We start from the raw sequence: 25,169 nt of genomic DNA on the forward strand, positions 1-25,169 counted from the left end.
CTTAGACATATTGCTGATACATTTGCTTTCACTACTTATTTACACATAAAGCAAGTGTTTGGGTTTAAGACCCCCTTAAAGGGGTGCAAGAAGAAAGAAGCCTTTAAACATGGTAAAATATTTCATATGAAACATGACAAGACCAAATATGATCAGTAGAACTAGCAAGATGTTATTCAAAACTACTGTAGGGTGAGAACTAAAGCTATCTAAGGGGTTCAAGCTGATAGTATGTTTTTTAAACCCCGATACTTTCCTATTTTGGCATACTCTGAAAGCATTACTGTTTGTAATAGATGTTTCACATGGAAAGGTCCCTGTTAAGAACTGTAGACGCCCACATCTTAATTATACACAACAATAGATTTCTATATATAATAAAAATGGAATGGAAGTGTAGCAATGCTTTATTACATCATTACAGAAATACACTTTGGCACAAACCCTGCTCTGACAAGCCAGTAGTTCGAGCCTAATCAGTTTTCATCCAAGAAATCAGTCCAACAATTAACTCCTGCGGGTAAGATACTGACTGCTTATTAGTTCTCAAAACAAGCAACTTCCTTTAAAGGTTATCAGAGCACTGTAAAGGTAAATTGGGAAGAATACGCATGCCTTTAAAGCTTTCTTCTGAAGTTTGATCCAAGCGATCATTCATGAAAGAGACGGTGGGTTTAGGAAGCCTCATCTGAAATGTGTATATGGATCCAATTCTGCCAAAACCTTCCATCTCACACTTTCGTTTCCACTGAGTCTCCTCCACCCTGTACTCTGTTGTCACATGTCTGCTAAGGGTGAACACAGAATCCCCTCTGACCACAGCTGTGAGCAGAGAGCCTTTGGTGTTCCCATAGTGACCAGACATGGCCGTCCACTGAGCTGTCGTCAGGTTGTAGCAGTCCATCACACATAGTAAGAAGTCATCACATGGTCCATTGCGCATCACGTACAGATTATCCCTATGAGCCACCATATAAAGTCCGTAACTCTGGTGGCGGATGAGTGTTGTAACCAAAAGCCATCGGTCATATTCAGGGACATACTCGTGTATGTCTGTGGCACCGTTTCCTTTCCAGAGACAGATAAAGATCCTGTTCATGGCTACAGCAGACACCACAGAAGCTGCTGGGCAGGGGAGGGCGGAGACGTAACCCCAGCTCCCCTCTGACAGCCTGAGTCTCTCGACCGATGACAGGTCCTTCATGTTGAATTTCCCTCCTAATGCATAAAGGCAGCCCTCGTGACCTATCAGTGTGAAGCTGTAGCGCAGCTGCTGGGGACCACCGATTGTTGACCATATGTTATCTGCTGGGTTATAACAGAATCCTGCCTCCACAACCCTCTTACTAACATCGTGCACTCCTCCAATGATGTATAGTTTGTTGTCCAGCACGGCCACCCCGGCCATAGTGGTACTGGTGCTGAGAGGTAACTGAGTCAGGGCTCTCCATTTTCTTTGTTCCTCGTCCAAATAGCAGACTGCCCTCTGGGCATCCTGCAGCAGTTCTGAGGATGGAGAGTGGCTGCACACTGCCATGTAGCTACTCGGGGGAAGAGACTTGATATATTCTATCATCTTGCTGGGTAAGGTGTGCACATCCTCTTTCAGGTCAGTGTACATGTCTCTGATGAACAAGGCTGAGTGGTGGTACAGCTCACACACTCCGTAGGTTGCAGCTGTGTGATACATGAGCAAGCAGTTTTCAGAATTGAGAATGTTAATCATGTGCTTCGTGAGAGCCGGTACCTGAAGAAAAGCAGTGCATTCAATAGCTTCCACAATCTGGTCACCGTCGAGCATGGGACGCTCCCCTTGCAGCACCCGCAGCAGGACTAGAAACCCCTGAACCCCAACACTTTGCAACCGCACCTCCTCCTGCTGGCATTCTCTCATCCCAGACTGGAACAATGCTCTGAAGTACTCACAGTTTTCAGCCATGATGGTTTTGTCCACACTGAAAATACTGCCATTGACATTGACCCTCACCCTACTTCCTATCTCACACTGTCCGGACCATGGACAAGTGTTTGGCTCCATCATTTTTCTGCTTCAGTCCGTCTTTTCCATACTGGCCATTCCATAAAGAGAAGATCAATCCGTTTTAAAACAGAACTACATGCACCTCTTGTTGGACTACCAAAGGGAGTATTCTCCTCTCTATTTGTTGGCAAAGCTCTGAGAACACTCTCTATACATAGCAGCAGCAGATGCAGAGGTGTGACACAGTCCAAGAGGACATGTAACCTGAGCAGCCAGATGAGCTGGATGATGGCAGTGAATGAACGATAACTCCCTCTTTGTTTTTGGCTGACAAAATGTGGAACAGCTGAAGATCTGACCTTGAGTATCAAAACCAGACTAATGAGACAATGGTTAATTCATCTGGGGGCATATCACAAATGCCACCATTTCAACACCCAATCTGTTCACAGGGCAAGTGTTCAGTCAAGTTTAAAGTCACAACTGACTCATGCCATACTGATAAAAATAAAGTAGAGCCGCTATACCTTGTATTCATACCCTCACTGGTCAACTCTGTCACGTGCATGTTTAACAGCTTGTTACCCCCAAATAGTGAACAGTGAAGCAGCAGCTCAAACTATTTGGGCATCAAGATGTGGCAATGATGATGGGATTTAAGTGACCGTGAACGTGGCGTAGCTGTTGTCAGAGTATTTCAGAAACTGCAGATCTACTTGGATTTCCGTACAAAAACCGCAACTACAAAGGTCGTCCAAAAAAGAGAAACGTTTGGTGAGCAGCAGCTGTGTGGATCAAAATGACTTGACGTCAGAGATCAGAGGACGGTTGACAGTGGTTGTGAAGTTATGTGATCATTGCAATTGTTGATTCCAACAAAATCTGTTTGTTGTTTCCGTTTAACCCGTCCTTTAGGGAGCAGGAGGGAGCTTACAGTGGCGTTAATTGCAGCCCTCTCAGAATGCAATCGCGCTGCTCATGCAATGGTAGCACGAATAACCGCTCTTACCATCTCTCAATACATAACAGGTTTAAACTTAAAACAGATGGACCAGCAAAAGTTCAGAAACTGAAGATACAGTCTCCACACGCTGATCAAATCTGGATAATGCTTGATAAGAAATAATATTGCCTTCTCCAAGGAGTTTTCATTTTAGTAATCGTTGGCCCTTCTGGTGCTGTATCTTTTATGTTTCTATCGGAGAATACACTTGTAATTTTAGGTAAGGCAAGTTTATTTACATAGCACTTTTCAGTGCTATATATTTTAATCATCAAGTTTCTTAAATTGTTCTTGTTTGATTTTGTTTTTGCCCACAACTGTTAAACTGTGTATTTTACCAGTAAATGTAATTTACTGTTGGATTTGAACAGTTTTAGTTTAATCATTTTCAAAAATATTTCCTGTTTACCAATTTATATTATTATTATTATTATTTTGTTAAGTATTACTCATTGATGGAACTGCCTAAAACATTTAATCAGAGTAGAACAAAGTAAAATAAAGAGCTTGCTTCTATGAAGTGAATACTGCTTGTATATAATTCAGAGAATTATTTTCAGCTAATTCATTTGGTTATGATTTGTCAGAGCAATTTGAATATATCTGCATTTTGATATATTTTTGAAGGATTTTTCATAAAGGGTTCATGATGTAGCCCTGACATCTCACACCATGAAGGTTCCAGAGAGACACCTGTTGACCCACTTAAGAAAAGCAAAAAAGCAGCTGTCATGACCCCCTGCATGTTGCACATCACGACAAAGTCAGAAACTCTAGAACAATGGTTCTCAATTCTGATCCTTGAGGTCCTGCAACTTTTGTTTGTTACTCTGCTTCAACACACCTGAGTCAAACAATCAGGTCATCAGCAGCACTCTGGAGAACTTGACTGCGGACTGAGGAGGTAATCAGCCATTTGATTCAGGTGTGTTGGACCAGGGACACATCTTAATGTTCCAGAAAACTGGACCGCGAGGACTGGAATTGAGGATCACTGCTCTAGAAGAGAAGACTCAGGTGGAGGCCTCAACAATCGCCTGGATCAGAGACTACCTGACAAACAGACCACAGTTTGTGAGACTGAAGGGTGGTCAGCAGCACAGGAGCAGCACAGGAGACTGTACTCTCATCATTCCTTTTCACTCTTTACACCTCGGACTTCCAATACAAGACAGATTCCTGTCATCTGCAGAATGACTCAGATGACCAGGACAACAGACTGGACTGGAGCCACAACTGGGAAGCTGTCTACAAGAAGGTGACAGAGCAGACTGTACTTCCTGAGGAAGCTTTGGTCCTGAGGAATAAGTCTGTTATCGAGAGTGTGATCTCCACTGCCATCATCTGTTGGGGTAGCAACATCAGAGCAACTTGATGTTGCTCTGATGTTGAGTTAAAGAAGGTCAACAAACTGATGAGAAGGTCAGCTCTGTTCTGGAGATTCCTTTAAAACCTCTAAGCATAACTGTGCAAAGGATTATTCATGAAATGAAGAATATTGTGGACAACCCTGAGCATCCTCTTAACCAGACTATCAAACAACAACAACAGAGTGTCTTCAGTCAGAGGCTTCTCCAGATCAGTTATAAGCCATCAGCATCTGCAAGAACTCTGTGAAGAAACCCTTGTAACATGAGTACACCAGCATTTAATTTGCCTTTTGGATTAATAAAGTATTTTTGAATTGAATTGAATTGAATTGAATTGAATTGAATTGAATTGAATTGAATTGAATTGAATTGAAAGACCATCGATCTAACAACATCACTCAGGGTGAATGGAGGAGATTATTGAGAAGGGTAAAGCTGGACATGTCTCTTTACGGAACCACAAAAAACAACTACAAATGTGAAAACAAGGATATGTGAGTGTTCTCATGAATGACATAACACAATCACTGAGCTGTCTTTAGAGCCTAAGCATGGAGCATTGACTCAACTGGTGTTTCCATGAAGCTTAGTTCAGCTTCTACTGTTTGTGGTTTCTCTAAAATGACTAGAAGAGGGAATTGAGTCTATTTCTTCAATACTGCAGATCTGGAGCACCATCATCACCCCTCCCTTTCTCAATGTCGTTTTTGGGCTTCTGCCCAAAGGAGAGCATCTTTTCCTGTCCCAGCTGTTCTGTATGGACATTTGTAAGCTCCGCTATCGCCAGCAGAAAAGCAAGGATAACAGTCAGAAAGAGGAGTCTACAGTCTGAAGCTGACTATGTCAGTGATGTTTGGGAAAGCAAAGCCATGTGCTGAGTGTAACCTGGTCCTGCTTGGAGTGATGGGAAGCGGAAAATCAGGTCTGTTACATTCATTTGCACAAAAACACGTTTTTGTTACTTCTTCTATACTAACTAATATATATATATATATATATATATATATATATATATATATATATATATATATATATATATATATATATATTAGAATAGAATAATTGTTTTTCTTTTACAGTTTATGTAGCTGTAATGTTCCCAGGACTCTGACTGCTCTGACTGACTGACCCTGGTCCCCTGGGGCTCCACATTCACACAAGTTATTTGATGTTTCTTTCCTCATTTTACAGCTCTCACAGTCAAGTTTCTCACGAAACGATTCATCAGCGAATATGACCCTTATCTTGGTGAGTCTTCTCTTCTTTTTTAATAATATAAAAATTATAGTTATTATAACAAGTACATTTACTGCTGTGCTGTGATTGCACTACACACATGCATGTCTGTGTGAAACTAAAATGTGAAACCAATGAGTAGGTGAGACAGCATGAAGAACTTACATAAATACACATATATCAAGATTAAAACTTCTTATGAAGCATTTTGAGAGCTGGTTCCAGGAGGTTAAAATACGGTATTTTCTCTTAACGCATGGGAATATTGAACCCGGTAAATGGTATTTATGGTTTGTGCATGAAACAAAAACATTGTATGGGATATTTATGATATTTATTTCTTGACAAACACAAATGTACATTGTTATTTGTAATGTGCTATTACTGAATTAGTAATGTTGAATTACCAACCCCCTGAGAGATGCCATACTTTTTATTTTATTAAACAGTCACTTGAACAGTTTGATGCTTGTTAAGATAATCTTATGTCTCCGTCTCTTTGAGGGAATTAAGTAATAAACTAGGACTCTACTCCAATACATAGAACTGGGCATAATTAGTAAAATAAAAAGTATGTTTTTACTTGACAGTTATATCGGTTATTTGATGTTTTCCTAAACCAGAAGTACACTTAGAAATACTTTTACTATGGTCAATTAGATGAACTGTGTAACTCTGTGTATACTTTTTTTAAGTAGGGAAACAACTGAAACCTGCTGGACAGAAGTTTTGTTCATACACAATGCGAGGGTCTGGCTTTTGTTGGTCTTTGTATATTTTCAATATCGGTGGTCTACCTGATCTAGTCTGCAGTCTATCAAAAATGTTTGTGTTTTAGCCAACAAAAAGTTTGTTGTATGGTTGTATAGTTTCTGGATATCTATGAAAAGGCTTGTCAGGGTTCTGTTTGGCCGGTGTTCTAACTCTGCTTCACAGGTGGTTCTAGTTTGCTGGGGGGCGTGGCCCACTCCTGCGGCTTGTTTGGAGCGCTGTTCACTGGCGTCTTAAGGAAGGCACAGACAGATGGAAGACGCCAGAGCCTTACCCAGTCGTAGTACGACGTGGCCTCTGACCTGATCCTGCAAACCTGAATTTGTGAGTTTTTTCGTATCTTTGGAACCTGACTAATTTTGGATCTCCTGCCTTTCTTGTAGTTTTGTGTCTGGATTACTCACCCGTCTTGATGTCTTGCTCGACGAACCAGCTTCCAAGAATCCCCGAAGCTCAGATGTTGCTCTGGCATCCCCCCACGTACTCTCTGGATGTTACCCAGCTGGGCTCGAGGTTTCCCTTCCCTGGATTCTGCTGGTTCCCTCTGATCTCTGGTCAAACCGTCTGTCTCCCCTGTCGGTCGTGGCTCGCTCCGGATCCCTCGCCACCTTGCCATCAGTCCGCCCTCCAGCTGCTAACCACCGGCCATCCTCGTGAACACTCGGCCTCAGAGTTTCCCTCACCTTTCCCTCCCCGGTTAGGTTCGCTTAACTAAACGGTAAGCGGCTCGGCTTCTGGGGTTTTCTATCTGGTTTAGTCTTTCGTAAACACTCTCCTCCTCTTCCCATAGTTCCACCGGCATTGACGTTCAGACCTCGACGGATCTCCACACCCGTGCGATCCCTGTACCTGAACCCTTTAACAAACACCTTTAAACTGCACTCTGTCTTCCGTATTGTGTCTGCATGTGGGCAGGACATATAAAAACCATGACAGAAAAAGGCTTTGGCCAGCAAAGCCCAGCAGATACAATCGGTCGGCAGTTAGCCGTGCAGCAGGAACAACTAAACGGGTTAGGTTTAGCGTTAAATTCTACATACGGACAGCTTCAACACGTCACCGCTCAGATCAGTCAGCTGATGGCTTCGCTCTCTTCCGCGTCCGCTCAGCCTGTCGCTCAGGCACCTGGGACTCCTCCCCCTACAGCATCAGCTGTTGAAGACACGGTCAAACCCCTCTCTCTGAGAGTTCTTCTCCCGCTCCTGAGAGCGGTGACTGCGGTGGTTTCCTTTTTCAATGTAATCTCGTGTTCAACCGTTCCCCTCATACATTTTCCACTGACCAGTCTAAGATTTCATTCGTACTTCGGCTCTTGACAGGTAGAGCTCTGCGATGGGCTGAAGCCCAGTTCTCGGACTGTCAGGCGTTCGGGTGTACTTTTATAGAATTCGTCATCAAGTTTAAAACGGTTTTCTCTGCCGAGCTGGACCCGGTCCAGTTATCGCGTTCTTTGCTCTCTTTAAAACAGCGGGGATGGCGTGTTTCTGATTTCTCCGTGGAGTTTCGTACTTTCGCCGCAGCCGCGGGTTGGAAGTCTAAGTCATTAAAGGCACTCTTTTTTCTGGCGTTAGATGAAAGCTTTAAGGACGAATTGGCCCGACTCGAAGAATCCAGTACTTTTGAGGGCCTGGTTGCCTTGGCTATCCGATTGGATACCCGGTTACGTAGTCGTAACCGAGGGCGCACCACCACCGAGAGACCCTTACGGTCCACCGGTTCATCAGTTCAGGGATCCGACTCCCAGCATCCATTAGCTCCACCTCCTTCACCTCCAGAACCCATGCAGATTGGTTGTGTCCATTTGACCAATGAGGAGCGACAACAACACTATTCGGGTAAACAGTGCGTTTATTGTGGAGGTGAGGGCCATTTTGTTAAGAGTTGCCCTGTTCGGCCAAAAGAACGGGTCCATCACCTGTAATGGGGGAGGCGGCGGACCAAAATAGATCTCCAAAGACCTATCTGGTTCGTCTCCGTCACACCTTTCTCTGCCGGTTACTATTGTTTTTGGGCAGGACAGTTTTGACACGTCTGCCCTTATTAATTCCGGTTCTGATTTCAACCTGATTGACCCAGTTTTGGTTGGTCACCTGGGCATCAGAAGTGTGCCGCTTCCCACACCCCTCCAGGTGTCTGCGTTAGACGGAGAGAGACTTACTCTCATTACTCACCAGACTGAGCCCCTGGAAATTATAGTGTCTGGCAATCACAGAGAACAACTATCGTTTCTTATTTTTCCTGTTAAACGTTCACCGCTGGTTTTAGGGTTGGCTTGGTTAAATATTCATAACCCACTGTTTAATTGGGCCGAATCCCGGCTTGAATCTTGGTCTGTTACTTGTCACTCTCTGTGTTTGCTCTCAGCTCGACCCTTTTCTCGTTCTCCTGCGTCTGCTCCCGAACAGGAGATTGAGATAGACTCGTCCCGTGTACCAAAGCAATATCATGACCTCCGTCAGGTTTTTAGCAAGAGTCGGGCGTGCTCTCTTCCTCCGCATTACCCATATGACTGCGCCATAGACCTACTACCTGGTGCTCCTTTGCCATCCAGCCGACTGTACAACATCTCGAGGTCTGAACGTCAGGCGCTCTAGAAGTATATTAATGCAGCCGTTATATCTAACGGCTGCATTAATTCGGCCATCTTCCTCCCCTTTAGGTGCAGGTTTTTTCTTTGTGGGGAAGAAAGACGGGTCCCTCCGGCCATGTATTGATTTTCCGGGGGTTAAACCAGATTACCGGTAAGAATAAGTACCCGCTTCCTCTTTTGTCCTCTGCTCTAGAACCAGTCCAGAATGCCATCATTTTCACTAAGCTTGATTTACGCAATACTTACCATTTAGTTTGAGTTAGACAAGGGGATGAGTGGAAGACCGCTTTTAAGACCCCTTTGGGGCATTTTGAGTACCTCGTTATGCCGTTTGGCCTCTGCAACGCCCCGTCAGTTTTCCAAGCCCTGGTTAACGACGTCCTACGGGACTTTTGGAATGACTTTGTTTTTGTATATTTAGATGACATTCTCATTTACTCTAGCAACCCCGATCAGCATCAGCAACATGTCCGTCTCGTTCTCCAACACCTCTTAAAGAACCGCCTGTTCGTTAAGGCTGAGAAGTGCAAATTCCATCAAAGCACAGTCTCGTTTCTTGGTCTTATTTTAGAGGGCGGTCAGGTGAGGTCTGACACGGAGAAGATTAGGGCCGTAGTTGAATGGCCTACTCCTGATTCTAGAAAGGGGGGGTGGGGGTAGTGTCAGGGTTCTCTGTTTGGCCGGTACTCTCTGGATGTTACCCAGCTGGGCTCGAGGTTTCCCTTCCCTGGATTCTGCTGGTTCCCTCTGATCTCTGGTCAAACCGTCTGTCTCCCCTGTCTGTCGTGGCTCGCTCTGGATCCCTCGCCGCCTTGCCATCAGTCCGCCCTCCAGCTGCTAACCACCGGCCATCCTCGTGAACACTTGGCCTCAGAGTTTCCCTAACCTTTCCCTCCCCGGTTAGGTTCGCTCAACTAAACGGTAAGCGGCTCGGCTTCTGGGATTTTCTATCTGGTTTAGTCTTTCGTAAACACTCTCCTCCTCTTCCCACAGTTCCTCCGGCATTGACGTTCAGACCTCGACGGATCTCCACACCCGTGCGATCCCTGTACCTGAACCCTTTAATAAACACCTTTAAACTGCACTCTGTCTTCCGTATTGTGTCTGCATGTGGGCAAGACATAAAAACCATGACCATGCTTACATCCTAATTTGGATTGTCAAGTCCCAGAAGGTGCATGAGGTTTGATAAAGCACATAAACCATACCTGTATTTGTATTGCTTTTATAATGATGGTCTGATTTAAAAAGTCACTTTTATGTTAAAAGGTAAAGTTTAGAAAGTTTTTAAATATTCCTTTGAATCTGGAATTAACTTCAACCCAGTTCATTTCATGAAATTTATTTCATGAAATCAGTCCAATGCAATACACTTTCTATACATAGTTTCCCAGAAATTAGACGTGGCCAGGGACTTTATATAGTGGTCCTTGTTGTGAGAACAGTCCCCTGATGCCTGTAAAAGTCTCACATTTCAGTAGCTTTAAACTTAGAGTCTGATTTTATCCCACATGGCTAATTGCACAACACTCCATTTCAGACCTTAATCATAGATCGACTTCATCATAAGCATTCAAAAGCCATGTGTTATTCATGCTTGCACTGGTGACACATAAATGTGCATAAGGACCTTCTGTTAGGGATTATGAGATTAAATAATAATAATAATAAATAAAATAAATGGCTATATGACATCTTTAATCTTAAATGCATTGAGGGTTTTCTACCATTCCTCTCTCCAATGATCACCAGGGTGACGTGTTCCACAGCTGTTGTGGGGTGATTACTTTATTTTCTGTAAACAGTCAAAGACACTAGTGCATAATGCTGCATGGTGGATGCATTGGCATTACTAGAAGACCTTGCAAATAGGAAGATTAGGAGGAAACCTGGTTTCAGGGATCAAAGATTTCCTGGTCAGTGATGATGACTGGCTAATATGCCGCTTTAGATTCCAAGCATTGCAGTCAGAGAGCACAGTGGCTACATTCCTCCTGGTCTCCCTCCCTCCTCAGAATGTTGATCTGAACACACAGCCTCAGAATAATTTTAACACAGAGTACAGCTCCATGAGAATGTCATTCAATGTTTATAAAACAGCAATCGAGTTTACGTTTTAACAAGTTCTCTTAATGTGGACAACATCTGTGTTTTTACCTCTGATTTACACATTTCATGAACTCCTTTAAGAGAAATTGTTTCACAGTTTCTTTGCCTTTTCTCGCTGGTCACCATTTCACCATAAACCCCCCCCAAACAATCAGCTACTCATTAATGTCCGTAGGGAGACTTTTGGAATCGACTTTGGTATGTACACTATGTTTAATGACTTGTCATTTATATGTCAAAGATTAGCACTCAGCAACATGTCCCGTCTCGTTCTCCAACACCTCTTAAAGAACCGCCTGTTCGTTAAGGCTGAGAAGTGCAAATTCCATCAAAGCACAGTCTCGTTTCTGGTCTTATTTTAGAGGGCGGTCAGGTGAGGTCTGACACGGAGAAGATTAGGGCCGTAGTTGAATGGCCCTACTCCTGATTCTAGAAAGGGGGGGGTGGGTGGTAGTGTCAGGGTTCTCTGTTTGGCGGTACTCTCTGGATGTTACCCAGCTGGGCTCGAGGTTTCCCTCCCTGGATTCTTGCTGGTTCCCTCTGATCTCTGGTCAAACCGTCTGTCTCCCCTGTCTGTCGTGGCTCGCTCTGGATCCCTCGCCGCCTTGCATCAGTCCGCCCTCCAGCTGCTAACCACCGGCCATCCTCGTGAACACTTGGCCTCAGAGTTTCCCTAACCTTTCCCTCCCCGGTTAGGTTCGCTCAACTAAACGGTAAGCGGCTCGGCTTCTGGGATTTTTCTATCTGGTTTAGTCTTTCGTAAACACTCTCCTCCTCTTCCCACAGTTCCTCCGGCATTGACGTTCAGACCTCGACGGATCTCCACACCCGTGCGATCCCTGTACCTGAACCCTTTAATAAACACCTTTAAACTGCACTCTGTCTTCCGTATTGTGTCTGCATGTGGGCAAGACATAAAAACCATGACCATGCTTACATCCTAATTTGGATTGTCAAGTCCCAGAAGGTGCATGAGGTTTGATAAAGCACATAAACCATACCTGTATTTGTATTGCTTTTATAATGATGGTCTGATTTAAAAAGTCACTTTTATGTTAAAAGGTAAAGTTTAGAAAGTTTTTAAATATCCCTTTGAATCTGGAATTAATTTCAACCCAGTTCATTTCATGAAATTTATTTGATGAAATCAGTCCAATGCAATACACTTTCTATACATAGTTTCCCAGAAATTAGACGTGGCCAGGGACTTTATATAGTAGTCCTCTGTTGTGAGAACAGTCCCCTGATGCCTGTAAAAGTCTCACATTTCAGTAGCTTTAAACTTAGAGTCTGATTTTATCCCACATGGCTGATTGCACAACACTCCATTTCAGACCTTAATCATAGATCGACTTCATCATAAGCATTCAAAAGCCATGTGTTATTCATGCTTGCACTGCTGACACATAAATGTGCATAAGGACCTTCTGTTAGGGATTATGAGATTAAATAATAATAATAATAAATAAAATAAATGGCTATATGACATCTTTAATCTTAAATGCATTGAGGGTTTTCTACCATTCCTCTCTCCAATGATCACCAGGGTGACGTGTTCCACAGCTGTTGTGGGGTGATTACTTTATTTTCTGTAAACAGTCAAAGACACTTAGTGCATAATGCTGCATGGTGGATGCATTGGCATTACTAGAAGACCTTGCAAATAGGAAGATTAGGAGGAAACCTGGTTTCAGGGATCAAAGATTTCCTGGTCAGTGATGATGACTGGCTAATATGCCGCTTTAGATTCCAAGCATTGCAGTCAGAGAGCACAGTGGCTACATTCCTCCTGGTCTCCCTCCCTCCTCAGAATGTTGATCTGAACACACAGCCTCAGAATAATTTTAACACAGAGTACAGCTCCATGAGAATGTCATTCAATGTTTATAAAACAGCAATCGAGTTTACGTTTTAACAAGTTCTCTTAATGTGGACAACATCTGTGTTTTTACCTCTGATTTACACATTTCATGAACTCCTTTAAGAGAAATTGTTTCACAGTTTCTTTGCCTTTTCTCGCTGGTCACCATTTCACCATAAACCCCCCCCAAACAATCAGCTGACTCATTTAAATTCACATTAACAATCATGAGGTCCGGTGCACTGACCATTTATGGCTGAATGTGTGCGTATGGAGGACATGAAGCAGAACCTGGTATGCAAATGTTTAGGTGGAGCTATGATTTATAAAGGGAAATTGTACCCTGGTGTGTGTGTGCATGGTTTTATAAATCAGATTTTTTTTTTGGCGGATGTACACTTTTAGTATGGATTCTGTAAATGACTTGTTCATTAAATATTTGCATTATTTGACTCTAAAAAGTAAGAATTAGTTCAACTGATCATGGTATAAAGTGGGTTTGATTATTGGAACATTTGCACTGTGTGGGTTAGATGTGTGCATTTATTTAAACACTTAAGGATTCATATGCAAAATCCAGATAAACACACAAGTGGCGCCACAGTTTTTCTGACGATGTTACGTGAGGAGGCACCCTCCTCTTTTGGGTTGTGCCTAATCTTAGGTGTTATCCAGTGATCTGAGGAGAAGAAGGCAGGAAGATCAGGAAAGAAGTACTTGCAAAGTTCTCTTTTTGCTCCAGAAACTCGTGTGGTTGCCAGTAAGGGGAGCCCAGCACTAGAAACTTGTAATCATTTCTCTGTGGTATTTAGATTCAAATGTTAAAGTCTAACTCTGAATTTGAGTCATCCTTAGAGTATGTTTCCTTTAGTGAACCCGCTTTTAGGAAATAATCAAACCGGAGGGGAAGATAATGTGTTCACACATGGTCTGAGTGTGTCCATGAAAAATTCTATGTAATCTTTTATAAATGAGACCCCTGGTCATAACACATACCTTTCTTCCATCCGGAAAGGTTCCCTAATTCTGAGTTTTTGGAAATAACTTTTAGTGCAGGACTATCTTAAATGATTATGTCATTTGAATCACATTTGCAGTTTTTGCACTAGTCTTAATGGTTCTCACATACAATATTCTAGAATCTACAGTGTTTGTGTTATGATTTTAGGTGTGAAGCCGAAATTCAGCCGAGCACAGGGTAAAGTTAAAAAGGGATTATTGGAAATGTTCAATGCAGAGACAGACCAGGAGTTGCTGATAGAACCAGACTTCAGCAGATGCAGGTGGAACACACACAAACTGAAAACACCACGGCCGCAGAGCACTACAGGGGGTCCAGTAAGACTGAACACACTTCTCTCTGCATACAGCGGTAGTTAGTGGAGCATGTGGACAGTATTAGGTTCCTGGGCATTCACATCTCCTTCGACCTCGCCTGGACTGTGAACACCTCCCACCAGGTGAAGAAGGCCCAACAATGGCTCTTCTTCCTCAAAAAAATTAAACGGACTGGACTTTCCACTAAGCTGCTAAAAAACATTTACAGAGCTACCATAGAAAGTGTTCTATGTCTAAGCATAACTGTGTAGTATAGGAGTTGCACAGTTCAGGAGAGGAAGGATTTAGTACATATGGTGAAGACCAGGAAAGGATCAGCGCAGGGGATTGTGGGACGCTGTCTACAGGATTTTAACTTTTTATGCAGAACAAGTTTAGAGAAGGGCCAGAGGCATCTCCACTAACCCCACCCACACGGACAACGTACTGTCTGCCCCTCTCCCATTAGGTAAATGCTTCAGAAGCATCAAATCCAGAAGTAATAAACTCTGGAACAGCTTTTTTCCAAGAGGTATGAGGGTTATTTCCCCTTGCTAAGAAGTTTGTTACCCATCATATGTTACAATCACACTGATGTTATTGCCTATTTGTACACTCTTATTCTGAGGAATATCAAATTGCAATTTCTGTAAATGAAGCCTCGAGATCACTGCACAAAAATTATCTCATTACCTCATTACTTTAGATTCCCGAAGGACAGATTAATCTATGTAACATGGCTCATATCACTTGCTAAGGGACTGATATCAGCGCTCTCAGACTCTGCTATATACATTTATCTTTTGCATGATCTTATGTGTGGGGAAAAAAATAAATCCAGTAAATAATAGGTTGCATTGCCCTTGCTTGTGATGCTACTTGTTTTATTTTTATACATGATAAGCTGCCGTCTGCCTCAAAGGTAATTTCAACATGGTTAAAATGGTTTAAATCCCATATTAAACAGGTTTCCAGAGTTTCCTTTTTTCACCTCAGGAATATCGGCAAAATTAGAAACATTCTGTCCAGGAGTGATGCTGAAAAACTAGTCCATGCATTTGTTACTTCAATGCTGGCCTATTGTAATTCTTTACTATCAGGAAGTCCACAAAATGCAGTTCAAAGTCTTCAGCTGATTCAAAATGCTGCAGCAAGAGTTCTGATGAAAATCAACAAGAGGGATCATATTTCTCCTATTTTAGCTTCCCTTCATTGGCTTCCTGTTAAATCAAGAATAGAATTTAAAATTCTCCTTCTAACGTATAAAGCCCTTAATAATCAAGCTCCATCATATATCAGAGCTCTGATTACCCCGTATGTTCCTAACAGAGCACTTCGCTCTCAGACTGCAGGTCTGCTGGTGGTTCCTAGAGTCTCTAAAAGTAGAATGGGAGGCAGATCCTTTAGCTATCAGGCTCCTCTCCTGTGGAACCAACTCCCAGTTTTGGTCCGTGAGGCAGACACCCTGTCTACTTTTAAGACTAATCTTAAAACTTTCCTTTTTGACAAAGCTTTTAGTTAGAGTGGCTCATGTTACCCTGAGCTACCTCTATAGTTTTGCTGCTATAGGCTTAGGCTACTGGAGGACATCAAGGCCTATTTTTCTCACTCTACTGATTTCTACTGTTCTCCAGTTTTGCATTGCATTACATTGAAATGACTGTTGTCATTTCAGCTTTTAACTTTTTGTTCTCTCTCTTTTTTCTTCATAGTAGGTACATCTGGTCTGGCGTTCTGTTAGCTGTGACATCATCCAGGGAAGACAGATCACCCGCTATTACCATCTAATGTAGAACAGATTACCGGATCAATGTGTGCTTCTGTGATTGTTTGTCTCTCTTGTTGTGTCTCTGCTCTGTGTTCTGTAACCCCCAGATGGCCGAGGCAGATGACCGTTCACAATGAACCTGGTTCTTCTGGAGGTTTTCCTTCCCGTTAATGGGGAGTTTTTCTTTCCACTGTCGCTTCATGCTTGCTCAGTATGAGGGATTGCTGCAAAGCCATGGACAATGCAGACAACTCTCCCTGTAGCTCTACGCTTCACCAGGAGTGAATGCTGCTTGTCGGGACTTTGAAGCAATCAACTGGTTCCCTTATATAGGACATTTTTGACCAATCTGTATAATATAATAGATTTTTACTTTGTAAAGTGCCTCAAGATGACATGTTTCATGAATTGGCACTATATAAATAAAATTGAATTGAAAAGTTACACATGGGGACAATAAAGAATTCTTGATTCTTGAAAGTATGTGGGAAGAGTTTGGCAAAATCCCCTCTATTAAAAAATGACACAACATATTTAGAAGTGTCTCTGAAACTATCATCACTTCTTCTGTCTGTGTCTTTTTAGAGGATATCTACTCAACAGATGAGGTTGTGGATCAACAGCCTGTTACAGTTAGAGTGATGGACACCTGGGACCAGGTATGAATCACAATGTTAAGACAGAAAAAAACAAAAACAAAACTAGACCTAAAGTAACCACTGTTGGACTCGACTCACATCTAACATAACAGCATAACACCTGCAATGTTAATAATCAGTTTGATATGCTCAATCATTACTACTGACACAGTTTAACTCTAAAGGTCCATAAAAGCAGGTAGCAGGTACTGTGGGTAAGGTTCTGACCCCAAGGCCTCACTGAAAAGCATCCCAGTTCAACAGTTCTGACTTCAAACTACTTCCAATTGGCAAATGGATTCAAAGCTTGCAAACAAGAAAAAGTAAATATGCTTTAATTTTTTGTCACTGTTCACTCTACGAGTCTAATGTTTTCATATCTCATAGAGGGAGGATTTGTTTCAGGGCCTTAATTTTCTAGCAATCTGAGGGTCTTACAGACAACACTTTAATTTGCAATTACATAGCCTCTGAGACACACAGTGAGTGGATTTTCTTATTCTCTCATTCTTTTAAGGGTGCAAATCAGATATTGAATCTAGATAAAAGAGATTAGATTAGACTGTATTGTACTTTGTTCTTATTGCACATGATACAAGTACTAAAGTAATAAAATGCAGTTAAGTGTTAACCTGACAACAGCCAGCTGCATGTTTCGCTCCGCCTAGCTCCACTCACATACATCTGGGACACGGCCATAGGAATTGCCTTTACTGAAGGCTGGGCCTTATGAAAACTCCTTGCATATGATTGGATAAGCCACTTGTCTGTCATCTTTATCGACGTGCTATTTCAACCAGTCACACCGAGGCTAACCCGTGATGCTGATGAGACCGACGCCGAAAAAAAAACAACCTTTTTTTTTATTTTTTTATGTGTTTGCGGCTGTAGTGCAGGGTTTCCCGCAGCGCTATCTTGGCGAGGCGGCCGTTACTTTGGCATAATGCGAAAAAATTATATTATCCTGAATGTGTGTGTGCAGGAGGGTCCAGTGAACTGCGAGCGTTATCTGTCATGGGCCGATGCTTTTCTGGTGGTCTACAGCATCGATGACAAGGAGAGCTTTAAAGGCTGCCAGCTGTACCTGCAGGCACTTTCCTTGCATAACAACACTTTTAGGTCCCAAACTCCCATCCTCCTGGTGGGCAACAAGCTGGACATGGACCGATACAGGCACGTATTCTTCTGTCTTTCTGTTTGGGATTCTCTTAAGCCTCACGCGTTTCTTGATATTTGTTTTCTAGTTCAGGAGGGAGAAACCGAGGCTTTTAGACTTTGTGGTTCTGAAGTATGTGGAGACATTTTACAGTCATCTTATTTTTAAAGATGTTCATTTAAAAATAAGATGAACATCTTGATATTGAATGTTATTCAGGTAATATTCCAATAGCTGATGTAATTGTTATTTATTTATCTGTTAGGAACAATGTGCACATGAAGGTCCACGAAACAGGTGCCACAAGGTCCCATTTAATTCAATTCAATTTTCAATTTTATTGATATAGCGCCAATTCATGAAATATATTATCTCAAGGCACTTTACAAAGTCAAACTCAATCATATTATACAAATTGGGTCAGATTATACAGATTGGTCAAAAATTTCCTATATAAGGAAACCAGTTGATTGCATCAAAGTCCCGACAAGCAGCATTCACTCCTGGAGAAGCGTAGAGCCACAGGGAGAGTCGTCTGCATTGTACATGGCTTTGCAGCAATCCCTCATACTGAGCAAGCATGAAGCGACAGTGGAAAGAAAAACTCCCCATTAACGGGAAGGAAAAACCTCCAGCAGAACCGGGCTCAGTATGAACAGTCATCTGCCTCGACCGACTGGGGTTACAGAAGACAGAGCAGAGACAAAACAAGACAGACAAACAAGCACAGAAGCACACATTGATCCTGTAATCTGTTCTACATTAGATGGTAATAGCGGGTGATCTGTCTTCCCTGGATGATGCCACAGTTAACAAAACGTCAGACTAGGTATACCTACTATGAAGAAAAAAGAGAGAGAACAAAAAGTTAAAAGCTGAAATGACAACAGTCATTTCAATGCAATGCAAAACTGGAGAACAGTAGACTGAGGCTAACTAAGGCAAAAACTACAGGCAGTCACTAACAGGGAAACAGTTTTGAACAGTGGCATCTACCAACCTTTGTAAATAAGTGACCACATTTTCTTTTACTGCATTATTCTCTCCTTTCTGCCATTGGGTCTGACTCTTTTGTTTGCGTCTGTACTAATGAGTGAGCGTCTAAGCTACCAGGGCTGGGACTTTGATTGACATGTATGATTAATTCATATGACTGGAAAAAGAATGACGCAAAAAGCAATGATTGACCACAGGCACAGAGAACTGCACCCTCTGGAGAGTCTTTAACTAACACCATAAAAACCAGCGGGAAGCCAAAAATTCCAAAGATCTCATTTGTCCATCGGCCTTCATAAGTAAAACGTTAAAATTAGGAGGCTCACACAAAAATGTAACCCTGAATAAACCCAAAATAGGACTGCTGAAAAATCTAGAGTGGCAGAAAAAAGTGTTAACTTTAGGGTACACTGCAGCAATAGATTTGTTTGATTAAAACATGAGTAGACATGCTGTATTTTAGCCAAAGAAGGTTCAACAGGAGAGTAAACTTGTGAATGAAATGAAGAGGACACATAACTATAGTTTTTAACTACCGTTTGTTTATGTTGAACATTAGCAGTACATGCAAGTTAAATCTCTGAAATGTTTAGTAAATGTCAGGATCCGAGATCAAATGAGACATTCAAGATGATTTAATCCGGCTAATCATGATCCGGCTAATTGGGTTCTTCGAACACACCTGTTGTTTATGATTAGTATCGCTGGATTGAGTTATCTGAGACAACTGCACGATCATGCGTCGCTTTAAAAGGGGGAAAGTGGCGATAGTAGAAACAATGATCAGCAACGCTGCTATTGGCTGTTCAGCATGGCCAAAGAACGCCCACAGTTTTTCTCCCAAGCAGAACACGAGCTTTTAATGGAAGGTTATGCCGAATTTGTGTCATTAATTAAAACGGCAGGGAACACCTCAAAGTCTGCTAAAGCCAGGAGAGAGGGCTGGCAAAAAGCAGCAGACAAATTAATGCGTAAATACTGTCCATGGTAGATGTTTCTATCACTTTCTACAGTATGAATTTTTGCATTTTAATAATCTCATATTTACTTTGTTCTTTTATATCAGAGCCTCCACGGGACCCACTAGAACATGGGGACAAGTAAAAGTGAAATACAAGAATATTCTACAAAATGGTAGCCTTTAATTATTATACTTTATTTTAAAAAGTCACTTGTTATGGCAACAGATCCAATATCGATGTCATTCCTTTGACACTGGAAGTAAAGGACACGTGCAAACAGGGAACTATAACTAAAAATTCTGTATCTATAAAAAAATGAAGTTCTTCCTTTTCCAAGTCATCCACAGTTTACACAATCAAAAACTGTATTGCTCCGTGTCTAGATAATCCATCCATAGTTTTTTCTAATACAATATACAGCTCGACAGGAAGCAAGCCTTTCAAAGTAAACTAAACTTCACAATAAAATGACCTGAACAAATCTTCTTACTGAATATGATAAAAATAAAAAGCAAACCATCATACAAATAACTTAAATATTTTATATTTATGGCTCTAACACAACTTTTTCCTCTTTAAAAGCCACTGTTAAATGATGCGTTTGTCTGTTTATAACAGCCACCAAGAAAAATCTCTCTACAATTACACTGTTGCGCTGCGCGAATGAATCCTGTCTGTCTCGCAATACGCGATTAATTCGAAAAGCTCTGAAATTATTCTTGCACCTTCCGCAACAGGTTGCTGTCGTACAAATGGACAAGACATGGATACACAGACTTCCCTATCTCCTCCGCTTATGAAGCCGCGATCTAATCCTGTTTATATGAAATAAGCCTGCTCTCGAGCAGGCTTAAGCTTGCGCACATGTTGCTATGACAACAAGTGCAGGATGTCTTTCGAAGAACCAAACAATCCAAGATCATGCCAAATCGTCAACAATCAAATCCAGCTAACTGAGTTAGCGACGTACAAAGAACGGACCCCTGGGCTTTGTTTTGGCTGATGTTTGTTAATTTTGATCAGTTAGTTTACTCCCCTGCCTCAGCTTTTATTTCTGTTTTAGGTTCTGTCTTAGTTTTGGCTTATGTCATAGTTTGGGTTATCAATTTTCTTGGCCTGCTCAGATCACGTCTGTGTGTCCAGCCTTTAATCAGTCAACTCAGTTCACCTGCCAGCTATCTGCCAGCTCACCTCTTAGTCACCACCCTGCGACTCCCCTCTCCAGTCACCATCCAATCAGCTTCAGCTTACTTCCAGTCACTTCCCTTCCCTCGATTAGCTCCACCCATTCACTCCATTCACCTGCTCACTCCCCTACTTATACCTGCCTCTGCCCCCTGCAATCTGCCAGATCAGTTTGAGCCTTTTGGTGAGTCTTATCCAGCGTTATTTTCTGATTGTCCTGTAAATATTGACCCAATCTGCCTTTTTGACTTCTGAGCCAGCCTGATCCCTGAACCTGTTTTTCCTGCCCTGTCTGACTGCTTAATCGTTTTGCCGACCTGATTCTGCCTTTGGATTATCTGAGCTTGCCTTATCCCTGTCTGTATTCCTGCCTGTTTTGGACTGCCATTTCGTGTATCGTTTTTATACTGTGATTCTGACCACTGAGTTCTGCCTGCCCCTGTAAGGTCAAGATTGCTTTAATTAAACCCTCTGGATCATACCTCCTACTTGTCTGGCTTGAATACTGTGTCCATCTGTCCCCATTCATGACAATAAATGATAAAAAGAAAATCTGAAATGAAAACAGAAAGCTTGGGTGAGATGTTAAGAGAGAGATAACTGTTTAATCATACAGTTGAATGACCTAAGCTGATTTCTCAACAAACATCCTTGTAATGTTGTAAACATGATTTAAGCTGCAAGGCTTTTCTGTTATCTGACTGATTTATTCTGTTCTCATTTATTTGATGAATTATGGTACATCAAACTATGGTGGCCCATGTAAATGCATACATTCACAAGGAAAAGTGTGCGATTTTGGTTTGTAGTAAAATATATCCTAAAATATAAAAGATTTTTTTACTTTTAGCAAAAAGTAAAGAAAAAAAAACTGCAGTGGAACAGAAAAGGGTCAAAGTAAATACAAAGACAATAGATACATTTACAATAAAAGCATTACATTTATCTCTAACACAAGAGTATGAAAATAGCCTGAATCCTTTTACTAAAGTAAAAAAATAGGCAGAGAGCTTACCCCCCCCCCCCCCATGGTAGACCCAAAGTTACACCATTGCTTAAAAGTAATACAGTTCTCTCACATTATTGCAAAATGTAGCAGATGAAAATAATTTTGGTCATCTTCGCTGTTCTAAAACAGGGACAAATGTGTCTCCCTTAATGTCAGAAAATGAAGAAAAAACAGTCTTTTCCTATGGTGTAGTGAAAACTGAATGTTCAAGATGTCCTCATATAGCTGAAGTTGGGTTTTTATACAAGACTGAACAAAAAATGTCATTGAAAGAAAGTCCTAAATGCTGATGTTTCCTCTCAGGCAGGTGAGCCAGAGTGACGGTGAGGCCTTGGCAGCTCGCTTTGGCTGCTCATTCTTTGAGGTGTCAGCCTGTTGGGACTTCCAGTCTGTACAGCACATCTTCTATGAAGCTGTGCGGAGAGCAAAGCGAGGCAGCGAGCACAGCAGTTTGCTCAATGTCAGCGAGGACAAAGCGCTGCTTGGCGTCCATTCCTTCCCCACTCCGTGCTACAGGGAGATGCCGGTCCCTGCCACTGCCAAGCTGGTCACAGTGAAGACATCCAGAGCTCAGAGCAAACGGAGGGCCGCCACACTCACTCTGCTCAAGGGGTTTAAGATCTTCTGACACTTCTGGCTCCCAGCTCTGTGTCCTGTAACATTATGCCTGGGATTTATATGACTCTGAGACTGACAGGTTTCTGTAACACAGGGGGAGCAGGTAGAGCTGTGTGCTACGTGTATTGAAATCAGTAAACAAGAGATTCATTTGTAAAAAGCTTTTCACTAGTTTTGTCTTCTATGTTGTAGTGATTTCATCTGAATCCTGAAACTCTGAGCTGCTGCTGCTGGGTTGAACAACTCCTGTTTACTTTCTTTCTTTGTTTCAATTGTTCATATCTGACTCTGATTTATGCAGAGCCTTCTGCCTCATGATGTTTGAATATGATTAAGTTTGTAGAAGGCAGACAGTTAGTTATGGAGAACCAACCCATAACATTATTAAAAACACAATGTCCATCCATCCATTTTCTAACATGACTATCCCTTGGGGGGTCGCAAGGGGTGCTGGTGCCTATCTTCAGCTGTCAATGGGAGAGAGGCGGGGTACTCCCTGATAAATACAAACGTTTATAACATAATTTTATTGGTAAGGGAATTGATCTTTTTTACAATATTACTCTAAGAAGATCATGTCCCACTGATTATTGTGAACATAGAGCTCCACAGTGACATCTGGTGGGGCCTGGCCCCATTGGCCCCACCAAAGACTGGGTTGATCTACAGTTTCTCCAGAGCCAATGTTATTCAACATAGCACATTTTTGAAACTCTCTCCTCCTGTTTTAACACACGCTGTTCGGGTCGGTCGGTGCAGACAATCATTCTGACACATGCGGCTTGTAACCAATAAAATGACTGTCATGTGGACGTATCACTTGTGGAGGTGGAAATTTAAATCCCCACAACTATGGAATGCCAAAGCGCTCAAAATTAAATAAATGAATAATTTAATAAATAAGAGAAATTTACAAAGTGACAATGAAATTGTGAAATAACTGAATGCTTGAACAATTAACACCTTACTATTATGAAATATTTTACATTCTTTTAAAAAGATTTGTATGATATAACATTTATATCACATTAATTTCCCCCTATAATATAAATTATTGCTGAGGCATTTTTATTTAATTCCATCAGTTTTTATTTCGAACTGTAAAAGGTCCTATTTTAATCATTAAGGCTGTTTTTCCCAATGGCCTATTTATTTTATGACACTTAATAGCAGAAGCGGTTTTCCTGTCAATCAAGAGGAACAGAGCTGGGCGAGTTGAATGACTGGCTGTTTCTTTACCCAGACAAAAGGAATCCAACAAAGAGTCAAAAAGTCAGGCCTGAAGGTACAGTGTGTACTCCCATTCAAGCTGTCCATAGAGCATCCAGGAAAAACAAAGTGCCTTTTAAGGGGGTGCAGGTCTAACCCACTGATGCTGATTGGCAGACAAGTTTTATTTCTGAGCCCTATGCTTTTTACAGTGTTTTTTTTTTTTGTCATTTTAGGGGTGACAGTTAAGAGGGCTTCTTTAAATAACACTGATAATCCTCTCTCCTTTAATTTATAGTACCCTGTGATGGACTGGTGAGCTGTCCAGGGTATAGTCCAAGTTAGTCACTGTAGAATTCAAACACGGTCCCTTCTTTTTAGTTAGAGGGGCCTTAGTCCAAAACCAAAGGTTTTACTCTTTGGCATAAAGGGACTTTGATATAGAGATGTCTTCTCTATGCATGATTTTAGTCTTACAGAAAAGGGCAATATGCTCGAGAGTCAGGTAACATGTCTCATACAAAATTATCTTATCAGTGTCAAAGTAAAGCCAAAAGTAAGAATATGTGGCCTTGCGTTGGCAAGTCAACGTTTAAAAAAATTGCAACAATGAGGAATCTTACCTGAAGAAAATGTTTTGAGGTATTAAGGAGAACCAGCATATTTGGAACAAGTCCACTTGTGAACAGGAGTTGAGCTTAATGCAGACAGGCTGCCAGGATTCAAACCAAGAACTTTCTCACTGTTGTGGGGTCACATAGCAACCACCGTGGCAAAGTTTGTTTTTGTTTCCTTTTTAAATACTTGAATATTTCCTTAATTGCATAATACATAAGAAACGAACAATGCAAAAAGACAAATACTCTTACAGCTTTGCCCTCCAGAACTGAGCATTCAATAAGTTCAAGCTGCATAAACAATTTAATACATGTCTTAATATACCAAGTTAAAGTAACATTTTCCTAACAGAGCACTTCGCTCTCAGACTGCAGGTCTGCTGGTGGTTCCTAGAGTCTCTAAAAGTAGAATGGGAGGCAGATCCTTTAGCTATCAGGCTCCTCTCCTGTGGAACCAACTCCCAGTTTTGGTCCGTGAGGCAGACACCCTGTCTACTTTTAAGACTAGGCTTAAAACTTTTCTTTTTGACAAAAATTATAACTAGTGACTCATGTTACTCTCAGCTACCTTTATAGTTTTACTGCTATAGGCTTAGGTTACTGGAGTATATCAGGATCTAATTTTCTCACTATATTGAGTTCTACTGTTCTTCAATTATGCATTATGTGTTGTCATTTCTGCTTTAACTTTCTGTTCTCTCTCTTTTCTCTTCATAGTAGGTACACCTGGTCTGACGTTCTGTTAACTGTGACATCATCCAGAGAAGACGGCT

At 41.7% G+C, this 25,169-nt stretch overlaps 2 protein-coding genes and 1 long non-coding RNA gene across 6 annotated transcripts; 2 read left to right on the plus strand and 1 right to left on the minus strand.

The window, feature by feature from the left end:
• Nucleotides 1-389: 389 nt before the first annotated feature.
• On the minus strand, nt 390-2,253 carry kbtbd13 (kelch repeat and BTB (POZ) domain containing 13). Its single transcript, XM_012861612.3, has one exon. The coding sequence runs from the start codon at nt 2,039-2,041 to the stop codon at nt 566-568; it is 1,476 nt and encodes a 491-aa protein (XP_012717066.3). The 5' UTR covers nt 2,042-2,253; the 3' UTR covers nt 390-565.
• Nucleotides 1,511-22,733, plus strand: rasl12 (RAS-like, family 12). 4 transcript variants are annotated; one of them, XM_012861634.3, is made up of 6 exons: nt 1,511-1,584; nt 5,019-5,276; nt 5,546-5,602; nt 16,592-16,665; nt 17,627-17,817; nt 22,256-22,733. In XM_012861634.3, exons 2-6 carry the CDS (start codon nt 5,195-5,197, stop codon nt 22,578-22,580), a joined length of 729 nt encoding a protein of 242 aa, XP_012717088.1. In that variant the 5' UTR covers nt 1,511-1,584; nt 5,019-5,194; the 3' UTR covers nt 22,581-22,733. The 4 variants fall into 4 exon arrangements, with proteins under 4 accessions (XP_012717088.1, XP_035992207.1, XP_021171656.1 ...); XM_036136314.1 differs by lacking the exon at nt 1,511-1,584 and adding an exon at nt 2,371-2,755; XM_021315981.2 differs by lacking the exon at nt 1,511-1,584 and adding an exon at nt 4,224-4,336.
• LOC118562964 lies at nt 11,678-11,937 on the plus strand. The gene is made up of 2 exons (XR_004930918.1): nt 11,678-11,773; nt 11,847-11,937. It is a non-coding gene; the product is annotated as an uncharacterized LOC118562964 (long non-coding RNA).
• Nucleotides 22,734-25,169: the final 2,436 nt, after the last annotated feature.

This window comes from Fundulus heteroclitus, chromosome 4 (assembly GCF_011125445.2).
Source record: "Fundulus heteroclitus isolate FHET01 chromosome 4, MU-UCD_Fhet_4.1, whole genome shotgun sequence".
In the NCBI taxonomy this organism is placed as follows: domain Eukaryota; kingdom Metazoa; phylum Chordata; class Actinopteri; order Cyprinodontiformes; family Fundulidae; genus Fundulus; species Fundulus heteroclitus.

Coding starts and splice junctions, on each gene's coding strand:
- kbtbd13 (XM_012861612.3), bottom strand. CDS start 2,041: ATGATGGAGCCAAACACTTGTCCATGGTCCGGACAGTGTGAGATAGGA.
- rasl12 (XM_012861634.3), top strand. CDS start 5,195: ATGTCAGTGATGTTTGGGAAAGCAAAGCCATGTGCTGAGTGTAACCTG. Junction 5,277..5,545: donor GATGGGAAGCGGAAAATCAG/GTCTGTTACATT, acceptor CTCATTTTACAG/CTCTCACAGTCAAGTTTCTC. Junction 5,603..16,591: donor CGAATATGACCCTTATCTTG/GTGAGTCTTCTC, acceptor GTGTCTTTTTAG/AGGATATCTACTCAACAGAT.